Source organism: Corythoichthys intestinalis, chromosome 11 (genome assembly GCF_030265065.1).
Source record: "Corythoichthys intestinalis isolate RoL2023-P3 chromosome 11, ASM3026506v1, whole genome shotgun sequence".
Classification (NCBI taxonomy): domain Eukaryota; kingdom Metazoa; phylum Chordata; class Actinopteri; order Syngnathiformes; family Syngnathidae; genus Corythoichthys; species Corythoichthys intestinalis.
Window position 1 is genome coordinate 4,253,796 of NC_080405.1, and position 21,125 is coordinate 4,274,920.

General features: G+C 39.9%; 1 protein-coding gene across 4 annotated transcripts in view; it reads right to left on the reverse strand.

Moving 5' to 3' along the window:
- Positions 1 to 21,125, reverse strand: part of hars (histidyl-tRNA synthetase) — a 40,362-nt gene that overhangs the window by 6,426 nt on the left and 12,811 nt on the right. For 3 of the 4 annotated variants that reach the window (XM_057849523.1, XM_057849526.1, XM_057849522.1), the window contains 8 exons: positions 18,817 to 18,936; positions 18,637 to 18,732; positions 16,942 to 17,067; positions 16,141 to 16,248; positions 15,966 to 16,064; positions 8,269 to 8,362; positions 3,112 to 3,239; positions 2,762 to 3,034 (listed from right to left, as the gene is read on the reverse strand). In XM_057849523.1, the coding sequence (XP_057705506.1) occupies positions 2,762 to 3,034; positions 3,112 to 3,239; positions 8,269 to 8,362; positions 15,966 to 16,064; positions 16,141 to 16,248; positions 16,942 to 17,067; positions 18,637 to 18,732; positions 18,817 to 18,936 (1,044 nt within the window). The remainder of the gene's footprint in view (positions 1 to 2,761; positions 3,035 to 3,111; positions 3,240 to 8,268; positions 8,363 to 15,965; positions 16,065 to 16,140; positions 16,249 to 16,941; positions 17,068 to 18,636; positions 18,733 to 18,816; positions 18,937 to 21,125) is intronic. The other variant, XM_057849524.1, reaches the window with a different exon arrangement.

The window sequence follows — 21,125 nt, forward strand, 5'->3', positions numbered from 1 at the left end:
TCGACATCCAATTCAACAAGGAAGCACTTGGAATTACAGCACAACGCGTCGCGAAAAAACCTCAAAACAAGACGACAGGTGACGAGACAGCCAGCAACTAGCCTTTATAATATGTGTAATTATGTACATTTTATAGTTAGAGTTTGTAATCGTAGGCGGAGTTTTACATTTGTGGGACTGGGGGGAGAAGCATGTTGAAGACTGAAACGAAAGTCAAAAGTTTGGACACGCGTCATAATTTTTGCGTTTTATATATTTTCACTGCTATTGTAAATTCTCACTGAAGACATCAAAATTATGAACGAACATGTGGAATGGCAAAAAAAGTGAAATAACTGAAAACAGGTTTTGTATTCTACATTCTTCAAAGTATCCACCTTTAAGGTGTCTCCAAACTTTTGGCCAATACTGTAAACTACAATACTGTAAACTATATATATATATATATATATATATATATATATATATATACACACATACACACACACACATCTTGATACTGTTCGAGTTCAATCAGCTGTTCAAGTTGTTGGTAGCGTTTGAAAGCTTAGGTTTAAAGAAATTCTAAATATCCATCTTGCCTCCTCTGGTGTAGTTTTGGCTAAGCAAAGCAAAGGATAGTCTCAAGGTGCTAGTCACATGGTCTGTTCGAAAAATGATTTTGACCCATTATGAAGACTGTACGTTGTAGGATTTTTGTTCATTTCATAAATTTTTGTTGTTTTATTGCTTTACAACTTTTATAGACAACATTTTAATAGCTAGGTGTTTATTTCAAAGGGGAAGTTCAGAATTTTTTACATTGGGCTTCATCTTGGAGTTAGCGGGGATTTAATTAGTCGTTGCTAATAAGCTAGGGCGAGTCAATGGTGGTTGAAATCCACTCCATCGACTAATTAAACCCCCGCTAACTCAAAGATTAAGCCTTATGTGAAAAACTCAATTACACGTGATGAAATGTTTATGTTGAGGCAGCAAAAGGAGAAAAATTGGTAAAAAGTAACTGATAAGTTACTTTTAAAGTAACTTAGTTACTTTGATAATAAAGTAATCAGTAAAGTAACTAGATTCCTTTTTAGAAATGTAATCAGTAATTAAATTACTTTTTTAAGTAATCCGTGACAACATTGGTGGCCACAGTGTATGCATCTGATGTTGCTCACCATGGTCCACAGTGTGCTCTGGGAGCTTGTGTGTCTGCTCAGACGCATGAAAAATTAGAGGGAACATTGGTTCCCCCCCTATTGGGCTATGTTCAAAGACTTGGGCTGGGATAAAAATGCATTGGGAAGGTTGATAAAACATGGGCTACTTTTAGCAAAACTTGTATGTTTACACCTTGAAATTCAGCTACATTGTTTTCTTTCAGCAGCATCTATGCATTAATTATACCTGGCATTTTACCTCTGTGAACGACCTGATTTTTTTTTGTACAGAATCAAATTAAACAATTCTAAAAATGACTTCACATTCAAATGAGCGAGATGCTCTGTAATTTTTCTGTTACAAATCATTGGTGGATTTCTTTTTGACACCAATCTCAAAGGAAATATTCTTCCCAGAAGCACTTCGAATCAGCCCAGGAAATTATGGTATTTTTTTCAAATACAAATGATACACAATTTAACAACTACATCTCCCATGATGCTTTTTGGCAAAACAGCGTTGATTCCAATACAAAGTATTGTGAAAAAAAGTATAAAGTATCACTTAAAAGTTTCTTTGTTTTTTTCTGGTTATAATATCGAAAAAAGATGGAGTTGTATCAGGGAAATTTGACAGGGGGTGGGGCTAATATTGCCGGTAGTATTCGAGGTGCTTAATTTAGTTTAGGAAAATCCATTTATTTTCTTTCATTGGACAAGTTTTCAGTGTCATTGTATTTCAATAACTAGAAAAGAACATGTGGATGCTCAGCCCTCCCAGAGTTCCAATAGAAACTTTCTGGGTCACTTCCTTGTTAACCCATTGGCTGCCATTGACCGCGTTCGATGTCCAAATCATGTCAACTGTGCGTTCGTTCACCCCACTACAACCACAGTTGACATGGATTGACCATTGAACACGGTCAAACGGCAGCAAATTAGTGCCCTATAACAGCTAAAACTAAAATATTAAATAAAATAATTTTTTGGGGGTGAGATTTGTTTTTTTTTCCTGATTTTGGTGGGTTCCCTTTTGTTTGTTAGGTTTTTTTTTTTTTTTTTGAAGTCTTGCCTATTTTGGGTGATATATTTTTTTGCTGTTTATGTTTTTTGACAGTTTTTCGAATTTTTGCTATTTTTTCTGTCGTTTTAGCAGTTTGGCAAGTGGGTTTAATTAAATTAATTGTGTTTATTATGTTGCCGTTTTCGCATGATTTTTGCCTCTTAGGCTAAGTTCATACCACAGGTCTTAATGCACAAATCAGATTTTTTTGTGTGTTTTTCCGACTCGAGTCAGGCATTAACTTGACTGTCTAAACTAGACAGGTTGCATACAACTGGACCATTTCAAATCTGGGTCACTTTTGTATGTGGTTAAAATCCAATCCTTGCCACATTTTTCCAGAATCTGACCTAAACTGTCAAGTCTCCCAAACTGGCAAATTGGCCGAATTTCTGTCATTATGTTGAAGAACTTTAAGCCTTTACTAATATATTTGCCGTAGTTAACTACAAAACCTACCTGACTTGTTGTGCCACACTGACAAAGCCAAATAGCATGGCATATAGAAAAGCAAAGGCACTGAATTACACCCAGAAACACACCTCATACATACCTCTGCTTTTTGCTCCATGAAGGAGAAGATTCGCTCAATGCCAATGCTCACACCCACACATGGCACCTTCTTTCCATTGGGGTCAAACATGCCAACCAATCCATCATAGCGACCCCCACCAGCAATGCTGCCCACACTAACGCACTCATCGGCAGGGGAACCATTTTGGACTTCAGGGGTGGTAGACACCGTACTTGCCTGGGACAGCACTGCTTCATATATAACTCCTGTATAATAGTCCAGACCCCGAGCTAGACTGAGGTCAAATATCACCTGGAAATGAAAAAATAATATTATTCGAGCAACATGTTATTTGAAAATTGTGTACAAATCACAGCGATATTTTTTACCTTGTCTGTAACCTGAAAAAGTTGCAAGTAGTTGAAGAGCAATTTTATGTCTGATAGTCCTGCACAAGCTTGCTTACTCTGAGACATTTTCTGGTCCAGAAGGAGGCGCTCTGCTAATTCCATCCCACCTACAAACAAAAATATAAAAAACACGGCTCTTTAAGGTGGAAGAACATAATTTGACACATGCACCATATGAAAGACTTTCTTTATTAAGTTTGTATCTAGAACTGGGTATTATGGCTCCAAAACATAAATCTAAAATTGTTTTTATACAAAAGTCCCCCCCCCCCCATTTTTTTTTATTTTAAATCATTTGAGCAATTAATTTTGTACCTTTTTCTGCAGAGACAAAAAAAATATAGTATAAAAGTATACAGATGCATACTGTATTGGACAAGAACACACTTTAAATACATAATAAAAAACACACACACACCCTCATGCATCACCGCACACTAGGCCTGAACGAAATATCGTTTGAACATCATCACGATGTGCAGATGCGCAATACTCGAATCGCAAGGACGCAAGGAAGGATTTTTTTACTAAACACGCAAACCCGTTTTTTTTTTGCTTCACGCTCGTACAGCGCATCAAATTCCTTCAAGCTTACTCACTCTGCTGAGAACAGCCTCTCACTTACACAATGAATGAGTTGTCTTTGATCGTAGAGCTAATATGGCCAGACCAAAGCTACAAAACAGTCAATCATTGTTAACTTTAAGTACCAAACGCCAGCTGCACTGGTGTCCAAAAAAAAAAAAAATTCTTTGGTCCCATTGCTTAGCAGGAGGGAGGTGTGGGAGGCTGAGTGGACTCAATCAATTAAGCATTTAGTAAAGACAAGCATTTTAAAAGTTATTCTTATTTAAAAATAATTCATTTTATGAAGGCGGCACAGTGGAACAGTGGTTAGCATGTCCACCTCACAGTTCTGGGATCGTGGGTTCAATCCTGGCTCTGGCCTTCCTCTGTGGAGTTTTGATGTTCTTCCTGTTCCTGCGTGGGTTTTCTCAGGGTTACTGCTGATTGCCCGTAGGTGGGGGTGTGTGCGTGAATGGTTGTGTGTCTATAATACAACAAAACCTCTGAGCATCTTATATTATACTTTATTAATATGATGTACAGGGCTGTCAACAGACTTGCAGGGGCCCGGGGACAAGAGACCTTTATAGGGCCCCCACCCCACCCCTGCCACCGGCTTGTCACGACAACATATGCAGTACTTTAATGCTTTGCAACCAATGACAGTAAATTTTCAAATTATTTAATTTGAGATGGACAGTTAAATTTAACAGACCATAATGTGATGTGACACAATATAAACAAACTATTTCAATCTATTTTCCCATGTAGGCTACATTACAATACAACTGAGAATGCTATGCCTGCCTGCTAAAGAATAAAACAGTATAACGAAACAACCTGTGCCTGCCCCCTCCACATCCCTGTGATGCGCCTAGATTTTTCGACAGCAAAAGCATTCATAACATCAGTGAAAACGACTTTTTGAGGAAGCTCACGCTTAATGTAGAGCACGGTGTTGTCGGCATTCCCGAGGGGCCGCTGTCCCCTACAATATGACCGGCTTTACCAATTTGGTGCAGACGAAGAGGTGGGCGAGCATAAGGGGGTGAGATAGGAGTTGTTGAGAGTTGTTGCGCAGTAGTTGTGCAAAAAAGGGAAAAAATACTAGTCCTTCTCAAAAAATTAGCATATTGTGATAAAGTTCATTATTTTCTGTAATGTACTTATAAACATTAGACTTCATATATTTTAGATTTATTACACACAACTGATGTAGTTCAAGCCTTTTGTTGTTTTAATATTAATGATTTTAACAAAAAAAGTCAAGAAGTCTCAAAAGTCTCAAAAAATTAGCATATCATGAAAAGGTTCTCTATAGAAGCTACTAAACTAATCATCTGAATCAACGAATTAACTCAAAACCCCTGTGAAAGATTCCTGAGGCTTTTAAACTCACAGCCTGGTTCATTACTCAAAACCGCAATCATGGCCAAGACTGCCAACCTGACTGCTGTCCAGAAGGCCATCATTAACACCCTCAAGCAAGAGGCTAAAACACAGAAAGAAATTTCTGAGCGAATAGGCTGTTCCCAGAGTGCTGTATCAAGGCACCTCAAAGTGAAGTGTGTGGGAAGGAAAAAGAGTAGAGCTGTCCCGACTAGTCGACATAGTCGACGTCATCGATGACGTAAATCCATCGACGAGCACAACATCTTGTCGACGGTTAATGAAGGGTTAAAAAAATATATGCGTGGAAAGTTAGAATGTCGGATGCTCTGTTTGCAAGCGGGGAAAGCGGCACAAAGCCAAAAAAAGCGCACCAGTGTCTCCAAAACATTGACTTATTTCAAAGAAACTAAGGAGAGTACACTCTTCTGTCCTGTCTCTTCAGTGCCAAGCTTGGCTGCACGTCGGCCGTGAATAAACACCTCTCAAGCGCCTTCACGCAGTTTGTAATTTTTTTTTTTTTATTCTCCATTTTTTGTACACCAGAGGGTGCTGTCGCCTTACTAAATAATAATGTTTCATTGACAATGGGCCTGTAAGTGCTATTAAGTATTGTTCTTAATGCTAATTGAAAGATTTATTTCATGTTATGGTTTATTTTATGGTATAGAAAATTATATAAGGTTAAAAGGTCATAAATATATACAGTATACACAGTGATTGCACTCAAGGGAGAGATTGTCAATGATAAGGTAATAAGGTAAAGGCAATTCATATAGGCAATTCATTGATATATAAATAAGGTTTAAAAGGAAAAAGGTGAAAAGTTTTTGTTAATTTCTAATTGTGTTGCTTTATTTGTGTGCACCGTAGCTCTTACAGTGTGTTTACATCAAGGATGGAATAAAAGTTGTAAACCATCAGTTTAAGAGACCATCTTTTCAATCGGGATGCTACACTAGTTAATTCTATCAGCGTTTGAACTCATTGTTTATTTGTGATTTATTATTGTTATTTACGTGTTTATTTGTACTTTAATAAATGATTTGAGTGTTCCAATATGTTTTTTGTGAATTGATAAGCGTCAACAAAAATTTCATTGCTAAATTAGTAAAAAAAAAAAAAATTTTTTTTAATTATTAGATTAGTCGACTAATCGTAAAAATAGTCGGCTGACTAATCGGGAGAAAATTAGTCGTTTGGGACAGCCCTAAAAAAGAGTAGCAGGAAACGCTGCACAACCAGAAGAGGTGACCACACCCTGAGAAAGATTGTGGAGAAGGGCCGATTCCACACCTTGGGGGACCTGCAGAAACAGTGGACTGAGTCTGGAGTAAAAACATCCAGAGCCACCGTGCACAGGCGTGTGCTGGAAATGGGCTACAGGTGCCGCATTCCCCAGGTCAAGCCACTTTTGAACCTGAAACAGCGGCAGAAGCGCCTGACCTGGGCTACAGAGAAGCAGCACTGGACTGTTGCTCAGTGGTCCAAAATAATTTTTTCAGATGAGAGCAAATTTTGCATGTCATTCGGAAATCAAGGTGCCAGAGTTTGGAGGAAGACTGGGGAGAAGGAAAAGTCAAAATACCTGAAGTCCAGTGTCAAGTACCCACAGTCAGTGATGGTCTGGGGTGCCATGTCAGCTGTTGGTGTTGGTCTACTGTGTTTTATCAAGGGCAAGGTCAATGCAGCTAGCTATCAGTAGATTTTGGAGCACTTCATGCTTCCATCTGCTGCAAAGCTTTATGGAGATGAAGATTTCATTTTTCAGCACGACCTGGCACCTGCTCACAGTGCCAAAACCACTGGTAAATGGTTTACTGACCATGGCATTACTGTGCTTAATTGGCCTGCCAACTCTCCTGACCCGAACCCCATAGAGAATCTGTGGGATATTGTGAAGAGGAAATTGAGAGACACCAGACACAACCTGTGGATGAGCTTAAGGCCGCTATCGAAGCATCCTGGGCCTCCATAACACTTCAGCAGTGCCACAGCCTGATTGCCTCCAAGCCACGCCTCATTGAAGCAGTCATTTCTGCAAAAGGATTCCTGACCAAGTATTGATTGCATAGCTGATATAATTAATTGAAGGTTGACTTTTTTTTGTATTAAAAACATTTTTTGTATTGGTCGGATGAAATATGCAAATTTTTTGAGATAGGGATTTTTGGTTTTTCTTGACTTTTTTGCCAAAATCATCAATATTAAAACAATAAAAGGCTTGGACTACTTCAGTTGTGTGTAATGCATCTAAAACATATGAAAGTCTAATGTTTATCAGTACATTTCAGAAAGTAATGAACTTTATCACAATATGCTAATTTTTTGAGAAGGACTAGTATATATTTGAAATATTTAATGTTAAAGTTTTTAAGTATATATCGAGTAGAACATAATATTTAATCAGACAATGATTTAAATAAAAAATAAATATGTGAATGTAAAATAAAATAAATTAAGAGTCAATCATGGAACCCTATGGTCCTGAGGCCCGGGACAACATACCCGGTTGTACCCCCGTCGATGGACTTGATGATGCATAATACATGTTTTTGGCTAGGGATTTCGAGGTTCAGGGGGTATCTTGGGGTACTAAAAGGGTTAATTGAGAATTATGCGTAATTTCGGGTTACATCACCAGCCTAGGAACGGAATACGTAACCCGGGGACTACCTGTATTGATGACAGAGTTTTGATTTTAATTTTCCATCGAAAATTTTTATTGAGGAAAATAAGATTCTGGAATTAGTGGGGATTTGGACAATTTCACCTGTGTGATGCAATTTCTTCAAGCTTTGATGAGCAAGACGGCAGAATTTCTGGAAACAAGGTGGGCGTTCCCTGACGCGTTGTTTTGGGTGAAATAAATATATAAATAATTAAATCAAGATTTGAGTGCCAATTCATTTTCTTTGTGTAAAAGTACATTGGTGCAGATTTTTTTTGACATGGTTACCATTTTATAGCACCTTTTAAAAAACGCACTTTAAGCAGGCCACACGCCAATTTTGACCTACTTTAAGGATGAAATAGTGACAAATATTGGAAAATGACTTTCATGCCTTTTGAAATATGCAAGTTGGGAAAATGTGCAAAACTAGCACTTTAAGAAGGTTTTACAGCAGAAAACAACATCACTGAGAAGTTATAAGTCGTCTGATGTGTTTGTACTCTTACCTTGCATACTGACATATTCCCCAATCTGGTCAGCAGCCTCCTCTGACAGGCCTTTCTCATTTACCATCTCTCGTTTGACATCCTCCCAAGGCATCTGTTATATAACATATGATAGAATATGAACAACATAATGTGAAAAACCAGAGGAAAGGAAAATAATTATCTTACGCTACCCATAAAAAGATATTAGTATACTAAGAGTGTAATAATGTGTCGAACTGCATCAATACATCGATTGAGTAAGCAATGCTGCAATAAAATCAATGGTGTCTTGATACACATTGTCATCTTTTACATCTGCCATTTTGTTAAAAGAATTTTGTTTATTTAAAATGTTGGAAATGTTTCTGCAAAACCATTTTTCTCTAAGGCACAGTGATTGGGTTGAATTATCTCGTGTTGGGGCATCTCTGTGGAACTCGAGCGCAAAGGATCTTGCCACTTCAGCTTTATCTTCGCATTTCCAGAATGTGCGTTTCTTCAGCAGGGACAGGGAAGATGGTTAAAATTGACGGGAAGATGGATGCAGCCAAATACAGGAACATTCTGGAAGAAAACCTGTTGGTATCTGCACAAGACCTGAGACTGGGACGGAGATTTATCTTCCAACAGGACAATGATCCAAAACATAAAGCCAAATCTACAATGGAATGGTTAAAAAATAAACGTATCCAGGTGTTAGAATGGCCTAGTCAAAGTCCAGACCTGAATCCAATCGAGAATCTGTGGAAAGAGCTGAAGACTGCTGTTCATAAACACTCTCCATCCAACCTCACTGAGCTCGAGCTGTTTTGCAAGGAAGAATGGGCAAGAATGCCAGTCTCTCGATGTGCAAAACTGATAGAAACATACCCCAAGCGACTTGCAGCTGTAATTGGAGCAAAAGGTGGCGCTACAAAGTATTAACGCAAGGGGGCCGAATAATATTGCACGCCCCACTTTTCAGTTTTTTATTTGTTAAAAAAGTTTAAATTATCCAATAAATTTCGTTCCACTTCACGATTGTGTCCCACTTGTTGTTGATTCTTGACAAAAAATTAAAATTTTATATCTTTATGTTTGAAGCCTGAAATGTGGCGAAAGGTTGCAAAGTTCAAGGGGGCCGAATACTTTTGCAAGGCACTGTATGTGTTTCTAATAACAGTTTGGTAAAAGAGAACAATTGTGGCTGAAGTCCAAGGATGCCTTTAAAGGAGAAACGCTTATTTACGGACATTATAATAGGCTATCGTTTGATGTCATTCTGTCATAAAACATTTTGAATAAGCTATCAGAAAAACTGTTTTCACCACACCATGTCTGTAAATTATTGATTGCAATCTGTGTTCGCGTGAATGTGTGGGCACGGATGTGTATGTTAGTAGTAAAAATAGGGGTGTAACGGTACACAAAAATCTGGGTTCGATATGTACCTCGGTTTTGAGGTCAAGGTTCGGTTCATTTTCAGTACAGAAATGCAAAAACAAAATGCAAAATATAAATGGGCTAGTTGTTTATTACACACCTTTGTGCTTTCAACAATAGGAACATTAGCCTATACAAAGCTAGAATTCTACTCAAAAAGTAGCGGGTATTTAAAGGTAATCCAACAACAATTTGCCTTTCAGACCCCGCGTATTGGTCAGCTTTCTTTCTGAAAGAAAGAAGAAAAAAGTCCCGTGCTATAGAGAAAAGCAATCCCAATGACAAAGATTTTAACATGCATTTTACAAATGAAATGCCACAATGAATAATTTTTCCCCCCTTATGAACGGTTTTCAAAAGCTTTATTGGTGGATTTTCTCAAGTTAAAGCGCCACACAGAATATTATTTAATTACAAGTGTTTTAGCTCATTTCAATGTATTTTATTTAAATGGGCTATTATTTATTTTATTATGTGTTTATATTTTACAAATGTGATGTAGTATTCACTTATATTGTATATTTTATGTTGTATAACTTTAGTTCCTATGTGAATATTAGTTCCTACTTGTTTTGTTGTGGTAGGAGGGTTTTGTATTGAACACGGGGCCATGTTGGTTATTATTATAGCATAAATCAACAAAGACAAGTCAACTGTGCCCCGATCTACCACTCAAGAGATCTGATGGACTCAGAAAGTGGGTTACGATTGCATATTAGTTTGAAAATCGACCGGATCCACCGTATTTTTACTAAGCTTGAGAACGATAAACCGATACGACCGGATATCCGGTTTTCCAGGTGAGAGATACAGATGTATCGATTGTAAAGTTACCATTCGACAGTAATTAGCCATTAAATATTCAGTGAACCGATAGTAGAGATAGAATCCGGCTATCGCGAGCACAAGAATCGGCTTCTAATGCCTAGTTCAATGCATTGCTTAATATGATAATTTAGCTTTTACTTCACATGCTACGCTTGTGTCTTTCAGTGTATGACACAAGTGCGCGTCATTCGCCACACAGCGCACACTCAGATCGAGACCGCACGCATGGTATAATATGGACAAGCACTACTCACAGTCGTGGTTGCCACTAGTGACGGGATCTGTCGTTCACTTGAGTAAACGAATCCATTCCGGATCGTTCAGTAAAAAGATTCCTTCAAACGAATCGTTCAACGAATCGTTCGCCCCCCTCATCTCCCTCCCCGTCCAAATGAATCGTTCGGTTACTGAACGGGAAGTGACGTTGACGAACGAATCACCAAAGACCGCTTCGCAGTATAACTGAACGGGAAGTGACATTCTTGGTCCCTCCCTCTCTCTTGCAGACAGGCTCCTCATTGACCGCTCGTCGTAGTTTCAGTAATGAGTGACAGGCAATATCATTCTGCTTTCACAGACAGCCTCGTCTACCTCCCTGCCGCTGCTGCAAAAGCGAGGGAGAACTTCCGCGTCGTCTGTCCTAGTTCTATGGGCTCAAAATCATGGCTCGTGCTTGCATTTCGATTTAGGACACGGTTAAACATTTTCCTTTTGTGGGAGGAGTGGGGGTTGGGGTCGGGGGCGCACGGACTTTCTTTAGCATGTTCTCGATCACACATATACAATGCTGCTGCTAGCCTGCTACCAGCCAACGCAGCATGCTTGCTGTCACGAAAATAAAAATAATCAAAAGTTTAATTTCTAAATATGGAACGACCAACACATCATATTTACCTCTCGCTCTGTTGTATTTTTGTTTTTATGCTCATCACTATTATTTTTAGTCACTATTGTTAAAACTATAGGTGTAAATGGCTAGTTGTCGAATGTGCTGCTCTGAAATAAAGACAATACTACATTTTGATATTTGCCAGTTTAATTGCAAATCAGTATTAAGATGATCATATTGAATTTTTGCACTGGTATTAATAAATAAAATAATCCGGTCAACTCCCCTGTCGTCCCCGCATCTCAGATCGTCAAATGCTGACGAGAAATGATTGCTTGCTCTTTACGATGTCGCCTTTCTACCCTCATTAGTCTGTTAAGAAAAATGTAGACATATTGCGACATCTCCCGTGTCCGCGTGCGTTGGTTTGGGGCGCTTGAGTAGCGCATGATGGACGGATTGACATAATTTGTCAAACCAACCGACACGCTCTGACACGAAAAAATAAAATAAAACACTCAGAAAAAATTGACATGTATATACAGTTTCATTGCAAATCAGTATTATGGTGATCGTATTGAATTTTTGCACTGGTATTAATAGATAAAATAATCCGGTCAGCTCCCCTGTCGTCCCCGCATCTCAGATTGTCAAATGCTGACGAGAAATAATTGTTTGCTCTTTACGATATCGCCTTTCTACTCTCATTAGTCTGATAAGAAAAATGTAGACATATTGCGACATCTCCCGTGTCCATGTGCGTTGTTTTGGGGCGCTTGAGTAGCACATGATGGACGGATTGACATAATTTGTCAAACCAACCAACACCTGACACGGAGAAAAAAAAAAAAAAAAAAAAACACTTGGAAAAAATGGACATGTATATACCGTTTCATTGCAAATCAGTATTATGGTGATCATACTATATATTCTTTTTTTCTGTGCACATATGAGGTAAATATCGCTGCCATGAAGCCTCCATATAGTGACAGTTCTTTGCCCCCTTCATTGCCGTCACGCGACCGCAGCTCAGCTTTTGCTTGCCTCGTAGCTACCCGTGTTTTAAATTACTGTAAATTTGATAGTATGTCGTAATAGGTAGTCCCGAGTCTGTTGAGAAAAGTAGTACACTAAACCATGCTCGCTAGATTTGTGTGGTGTTTTTGTCTTTTTGAGCTGCATTTAATAGGCTCCACGTTAACAAATATGTGACAAAGTCCTTTCCTTTCATTTTTTGATTCGTTCACCGCATAGTCATTACTGGAAAGTCAAGTTAGCAGCAAGCTACGTCAGGAGCCGGAGGACCGAGTCACTGAACGGGAAGTGACAAAACTCAGTCTTGCCCCCCTGCCTGCACGCTGGCTACTTATTGGCCACACGTGGAAGTGAGTGACATACGCCCTGATTCTGTTTCCGGTCCCTCCCCTGCCCGCGATGAGGCTGGCGTCTGATTGGTCGTGTGCGATGTCAGAAGACGCTGCCGCTTGCTCAACGCCCTCCCACGCAGTGAACAAGCACCAACTTCATAGAACGAATCAGTGCAGATGGTGATTAGTTCGGTCTCGTTCACCCAAACAATTCGTTCAAAAAGAACGAATCCTTCGCGACCGATACAACACTAGTTGCCACACGTTACTTCCCATGCATTTCGGCAGAACCGCTACTAGTCGCCGTCATTACCTGATCGTCACGGGCGTGTCATAACAACGCGAGAGCTAACGAAACCACTGTAACGCACGCAGCGTCGCGTTTTCTTCACAACCCAAAACGAAAACGAAACTAGTAGTGGCAACGAAGCAACATGCTAAAACAATGGACAGTGTGATCACCGACGGCAGCGACGTGCTGTGATTGATTTTCAACGCACCCAGGAAAACAAAAGTCGGACTTTTAAGTGATGAAAGCAGCCAGATCTGTTCGCATGGGACAGAGCTTGTGTGAAGTGTGGAGCGGTACAGAAATCGTGAGTTTTAACCCTGAAAAATAACCCACTACAATGCTGGAAAGGGCGGCATATTGTTTCCACGAAACGCAGTCTAATTAAATATGAACATGTGGATTAGTTGATCTTCCTCAAGAAAAATTTGCCCTTCAAAAAAAGATATGGACAGTGATGAGCAATAAAAAATGAGGAAGCACGGGCATAAGTGAATGACTTTGCTGTGTATTAGGTTAAAGTAATGATTACTGACCTGTCTAAAATGCTATGTTTTTATTCCCCCAATTATACCAGTCGTAAAGCATAATTTATTATTTATTTATGATAACACTAGCAGGTTTAATTTTTTTTTCAAGAGCTGTTGCATATAATTAATATTTTTTGTTTGTAAGATGTTTACATTGAAAGTTTGCACTTAAATTACTTACCTCTTGTGTTAAAAACACCAGGAAATACAGTAATTGAATTACTGCACTTTATTGTTGTCTGTGACTGGAGTTTTATTGTATTATCAGTCCCATCCAACAAAATGATGGTCATATAGTAAGCCTTATTTATTTTCTCATAAAAAATAAAACATAACATTGGTATCAAATTTTGTAAATTTTGCTATTAAAAAATATGGTCTTTTTTATATTTTTAAAATACTGTACGAACACACACAACAAATGTTTGCTATCGTATCGTTTTCACTCTGTATCGAACCGTATCGTTCTTAAACTGTATCGAATCGTATCGAATCGCTGGGCCTTAAAAATGTATCGTTTTCACTCTGTATCAAACCGTATCGTTCTTAAACTGTATCGAATCGTATCGAATCGCTGGGCCTTAAAAATGTATCGTTTTTTTAATCGAATCGTAACCTGTGTATCTAGATACATATCGAATCGGCTTCATGCCAGAGATTCCCAACCCTAATTTTTACACAAGTGACTTGCGGTCTGCCTGATCCTAGCTACCGGTAGTAGTATTGACGCAGGAGGGTCGCGTCAAATAATAAACTCTGCCGTTCTTTTCGCGTGCCTCGTGTTGAGCCGCGTAAAACACACGGCTGCACTGCGACTGGTGTGCATTGGCTGATTGACTTTAAAACACACGGCTGCACTGCGACTGGTGTGCATTGGCTGATTGACTTTAACGCCCGCGTGTCACTGCGTTCTCGCGGCAGCCACGTTGTCGCGCCATTGATGTTTCTGGGTTATACTGTCGTACCGTGTTGGTCCTCATTATAGTAGCGAAGACTGAGAAAATATAATCTACACAAAGAAACTGTAACCCGATCGACTCACAGCGTCGAAAAGTGTAAGGGTTACATTACGTCAGAAACTCGTTCGGTACGCCTCCATTCCGAACAGAGCACCACGTACCGAAATGGTTCAATATAAATACATGTACCGTTACACCTTTAAGTAAAAACAATATACCTGTATATTTTTTTAATCTATACTTGAATGCTACATGACCGTGATGCACAGAATTTCATTGTTTAATACTCGAAGGCTACTCTACTGTACATACACAATATTTTGTTTATTCTATTGTTTGATACTTTAATGGACATTATTTTATTTTAATACTTTAAAGCAAGATGCCGATTGTTCTATATAAGTTATTAAGCATAGCTATATGTAAGGCTGCAGCTATCGATTATTTTCGTAGTCGAGTAATCGATGAACTAGTTAGTTCGAATAATCGAGTAATCGGAGAAGGAACATGAAAAATAAAATACCTGAACTAAGCCTCAAACAGTATAAAAAATAAATAAGGATCAACAAAAGAACAATTGCCTAACTAAACAAAAGTCCGCTAGCTTAAATGCTATTAAAACGCTAACATTTTTTTCCCCCACAATGCTCTTAACAAATGGTTCAGACACATACTACCACAAAAAACGGCTGAATATACCTATAAAGTAAATTACGAATGCATTAAAAAAACATTAGCTCAAATAAAAAATTAGCTTATGTTGGCTTTAACATGGAGCAGCTGGATTCAGCCATGTGAAATGAAGCAGACTAGAGGGCAGTGTATCCACCCAAATAAGTAAAACTAAATGCAAACACTTTCAAAATAAACCATTACAACGCCACTTTAATTAAACGAATACTCAAAGCAGCAAAATTTAATTCAAATATTTTTTTCTAATCGAATACTCGAGTTAATCGATTAATCGTTGCAGCACTAGCTACATGTATTGTTTACTTCTAATAAAGGAGTGTACATTAAAGTACATGGGATTTATTTTTTATTTCATCGACTAATAAATTACTGGTATCGTGACATCCCAAGTGGCAGGGTACACTTAAAAATAGTTTTTTTTTGTGTTTTTTTTGTTATGTGAACTAGTAGTGTACAGGGCAGCACGGTTCTGAGATGAAGGGTACAATCCGGCCCTCCTCTCAGGAGTTTGCATGTTCTCCCCGTGCCTGTGTGGCTTTTCTCCGTTTTTTTACCACATCCCATTAACATGCATGGTAGGATGGTTGAACATTCTAAATTGTTTATAGATGTGAGTGTGTGCGTGAATGGTTGTTCGTCTCCTTGTGCCTTGCGATTGGCTAGTATCCAATTCAGGGTGTACCCTGCCTACTGCCCGAAGTTGGCTGGGATAGGCTCCAGCACCCCTGTGACCCTTGTGAGGATAAGCGACTTCAAAAGAGGAATGAATTAAGGTATACATCGAAAAACTATGCCTACCTTGTCCAGTTTGTCCACTGTTGAACAGATGGTGCGGAACATGTCATCTGGCACACCGCAGACAGCAAACATGCCATCAAGAATGCGTCTGTCATTGACCTCAAACACAGAACAAAAAGGACATTATCTAGTGATGTGCAAATGAGCTAAGACGCTCTCTGTACTGTAATGCTACCTTGATGCGGAAGTCCCCAAGTTCCAGCTCACTGAGGATTTCATAGACTATCCTCAAGCACTCAGCATCTGGAACCATGCCATCATGCTGCCCGGCAATGTCAAAATCCTGTAATTCAGAGAATTATTAATGAGCGCAGTTATAATTTGGGAACCTGCCAATGAATTCCAAGACCACTGAAATAGCAACAACAACAACAGTGAAATAAGAAGCCTGTAAGGCTAAGGTCCACAAAAAATTTGTGGGGTGGTCAAAAATGATACACACTGTTCTATAGCGCACACTTAATTTTTTTTCATTGTGCAAATTTTCTTGAGCATGCCAATTTTTGTGCCGTGTAATAGGCAATAGTATTTTTGTTAACACGCTAATCAATAATTACAGACACGCCTGCTTCTTTTGATTCAGTACCAGGTTAGAGTATGCCCATCAAAACATTAATGAAAGAAAAAAAATTACTCATTGCGCTTCAGACAATTTGAAGGGCAGAAAATAGGGTGTGGAGATCATTTTTGACTTGCCATCGTATTTAAAAGAAATATTTCTTGTTCTAGTCATTTCTAGGGCTGAAAGTAACTTACAACCGGCATATTTTTGTTGGATCCATTTTTCTCGTGTTTTTGTCCTGCCACAATGGTTTCTGAACACTATTCGACTGCACCAAAAACGGAAGAAGCCAAAAACTGATTATGAAACACTTTCTCGTTTTTGCCTCTTTGTACAAGTCAAATCTGGCAAATCAGTCAAAGGTTAAGAGCAGAAAGGAGTCAGATTTGATTGGATTAGTTGAAACGGACTTACACATTGGTAAAACTCCCGATAGCGTCCGCGGGTCATAGCAGGGTTATCACGGCGGTAGACCTTAGCAATATGATAGCGCTTTATGTTGGTGATCTTGTTCATTGCCAGATATCGAGCAAATGGAACCTGAATGTAAGGATATTAAGGCAAACACATACTTTTGGTGTGATGAAGGATCTTTAGGAGATTTAAATTATTAGCTTGAGTTGATTTTCCTTTATTTAGCATGTCCTGGGTCGACCTTGGGGCCTCCTTCCCGTGGAATCTGCCCAGAACCCCTCGCAAGCGAGGCATCCAGACGGAATCCTAATTTGATATTCAAGCCACTTGATGAGGAGAAATGGCGTTACTCCAAGCCTCTCCCGAATGACTGAGCTTCTCGCCACATTTTGGCCTCTTGTATCCAAAATCTTGTTCCTTCGGTTATGAGCCACAGCTCGAAACCATAGGTGAGGGTAGGAACATAAATCGACTGGTAGGAGCTGGACCTTTCAGCTCCTTCCATGCCACGACGGACCCATACAGAGTCTGCATCACTGCAGACACTGCACCGAACCGCCAGTCGTTCTCCATCTCCATTCTTCCCTCAATCTTGAACAAGAACTGAAGATATTTACACTCCTCCACTTGGGGAAGAACCTCATCCCTGACCTGGAGACTGCATTCCACCTTTTTCTGACTGAGAATGTGTGTCTTGGATTTAGAGGCACAGATTTCTCATATCAGCTGCGGACTGCTCCATTTGAAGATTGCGGCCTGATAAAGCAGAAATTCCCACAACATCTGCAAAAAGTGGAGCTGCAATACCGAGGTCACGAAACCAGAGACCCTCGTAGAGTCGGCTGCGCCTAGGTGTTCCATCCATAAAATGTGTGAACAGAATCGGGGGAAAGAAGGGTAGCCCAAGCCTCACTAATAACAAATCCAACTTACTGCTGGTAATGCGGACCAAGCTCTGACACCGCTTGTACAGTAATCGAAACGTCTGTATATGGGGGTCTGATACCTGGTACTCCCGGAACACCCTCCATAGGACCATGTGGGGGTGTGAGGGAAATTTGAGTCTACACTGTTTAACCAAATCTGCTAATGTTAAAAACCTAGATCGACCGGTAAATCGAGAACTCTGCCTTTTGGCTGAGCTCCTTTACCACCATCGACCCATACAGTCCGCACAAATCTGTCCACGTGTGTACATTATGTGTAAAGTAGGGGGGCCAAAAACAGTCTTCAAGGGCCGCTGTGGGTCCTGGTTTTTAATCCTACTGATCGAGCACAAAGTGTTTAACCAATGAGGTTTCTGCTACAACAAACAGCACCTGACTACAATCAACTGATTACACACGTAAGACACCAGATTGGTGCAAAGGTGTCATCCTGTTTTGTTGAAAGAAATCCAGCACCCACTGTGGCCCGATGTGGAATAGTTTGGACACCCCTGCTTGACATCAAAGGTCCCCAAACTATTCCACATCGGGCCGCAGTGGGTGCTGGATTTCATTCCAACAAAACACGGTGACACCTTTTTCCCAATCTGGTGTCTAACAAGTGTAAGCAGTTGATTGCAGACAGGTGTGGCTTGTTTAAGCAGAAACTTTATTGGTTAAACTGTCAGTGCTCGATTGTTAGGAACAAAAACCAGGACCCACAGTAGCCCTTGAGGACCGGTTTGGACACCCCTGATGTAAAGGATACGGTGAGGTCATATCTAAGGGAAAGCAACTCTCCTCCTTGGTCTTTGAGGTCATAGATAAGCTTTGAGTCTTCTCCATACTTCCCTGTCAGAGTCTCCTAAAAATTGACAAGGACAAAATGTTGAGTCTGAAATGAATCTACTCATAACATACATTTGCACAAGAATATGTGAATTTTTACCTTTAGTTCGAAAACAGGTGTGTCGATAGTTTCTGCTCCATGACGTTTGAAGCAGCTGATGATGGTGTTAAAAACTTTCTCTCTTATTGCCATCTGTTTTGGGTTATAGTCTCTTGTCCCCTGTACAAGAATGATTTGCCAAGTTTATTAGTCACATGAATTTCATATGGGTTATTATTACAGTTGTCCAAGAATGACTTTTAACCAATATCCCGATATTTTCCAACTTCAAAAGCCCGATAACTGTTGTGGACTTACAGTGTATCATTAAAGTGAGTACACCCCTAGCATTTCTCCAGATATTTAGGTATATCTTTTCATGGGACAACACGGACAAAATGACACTTTGACACAATGAAAAGTAGTCTGTGTGCAGCTTATATAATAGAGTTCATTTATTTTCCCCTCAAAATAACTCCAAATATAGCCTCTAATATCTAAATCCCTGGCAACAAACGTGAGTACACCCCTTGGTGAAAGTTGTCAATATTAACATATGCACAACATTTCAACTGTCAATATTTTGTGTGGCCACCACTATTATCCAGAACTACCTTTACTGTCCTGGGCATGGAGTTGACCAGTGCTTCACAGGTTGCCACTGGAATGCTCTTCCATTCCTCCATGACGACGTTGCGGAGCTGCCGGATATTTGAGACTTTGCGCAACTCCACCTTCCTCTTGAGGATCCCCCAAAGATGTTCTATTGGGTTCAAGTCTGGAGACATGCTTGGCCAGTCCATCACCTTTACCCTCATCCTCTTCAGTGGTCATCTTGGAGGTGTTCTTGGGGTCATAGTCATGCTGGAACACTGCCCTGCGACCCAGTTTCTGGAGGGAGGGGATCATGCTCTGCTGCAGTACATGTTGGAGTTCATGTTTCCCTCAATGGAATGTAACTCTCCAACACCTGCAGCACTCATGCAGCCCCAGACCATGACATTCCCACCACCATGCTTGACTGTAGGCATGACACACTTATCTTTGCACTCCTCAACAGGTCGCCGCCACACATGCTTGAGACCATCGGAACCAAGCAAATTAATCTTCGTCTCTTCAGACCAAAGGACATGGTTCCAGTAATCCATGTGCTTTGTTGACATGTCTTCAGCAAACTGTTTGCAGGCTCTCTTGTGTACCGTCTTCAGAAGAGGCTTCCTCCTGGGGTGACAGCCATGCACACCAATTTGATGCAGAGTGCGACGTATGGTCTGAGCACTAACAGGCTGACCCCCCACCTCTTCAATCTCTGCAGCAATGCTGACAGCACTCCTGCGACGATCTTTCAAAGAAACCATTCGGATGTGACGCTCAGCATGTGCGCTCAGCTTCTTTGGACGACCAACCCGAGGCCTGTTTTGAGGTGACCTTGCTCTTTTAAAACGCTGGATGATCTTAGCCACTGTGCTGCAGCTCAGTTTCAGGGTGTTGGCAATCTTCTTGTAGCCTTGGCCATCTTCATGTAGCGCAACAATACGTCTTTTAAGATCGTCAGAGAGTTCTTTGTCATGTGGTGCCATGTTGGAACTTTCAGTGACCAGTATGAGAGTGTGAGAGCTGCACTACAAATTTGAACACACCTGCTCCCTATGCACACCTGGGCCAAGTAACACTAACGAGTCAAATGACATTTTGGAGAGAAAATGACAAGCAGTACTCAATTTGGACATTTGGGGATGTAGTTCCTAAGGGGTGTACTCACTTTTGTTGCCAGGGGTTTAGATATTAATGGCTATATTTTGAGTTATTTTGAGGTGAAAATAAATGAACTATTATATAAACTGCCCACAGACTACTTTCATTGTGTCAAAGTGTCATTTTGTCAGTGTTGTCCATCAAAAGATATACCTAAATATCTGCAGAAATGCATTGTATTGTGATGCTCCACTGGATATTTTAATAATGATAAATGTAAAAACTTCAAGGTTTGCCAATAAACATTGGGTGAAAACCTCAAATGAAGTTAAGGAAAAACATTTTTTTTTTTTTAATCAAGTGCAAGTGCAACGTGCCAATAAGGCACTGCCAGATCGCATATGGCTCACAGAGTGCTTCAGTACAGTGAATGAGGTACAGTATGTAGTGAGTTTTTAATTCATTATTTTTCAATCATTTATTTTTCATTTAATTTTTGCACCATGAATGCAAATGGTATGCTCACATAACACACCCCAAGCCTTTTAGTTTGGAGACATCTACTGGTCAATCAGCATAACTGCTGTGCTTAGCTTTGACCAGCCCTTGAACAAAGGCAGAATGCCTCTGTATTCACTTTAAAGACAACATGCATAATGGCCCAAAACTGATAA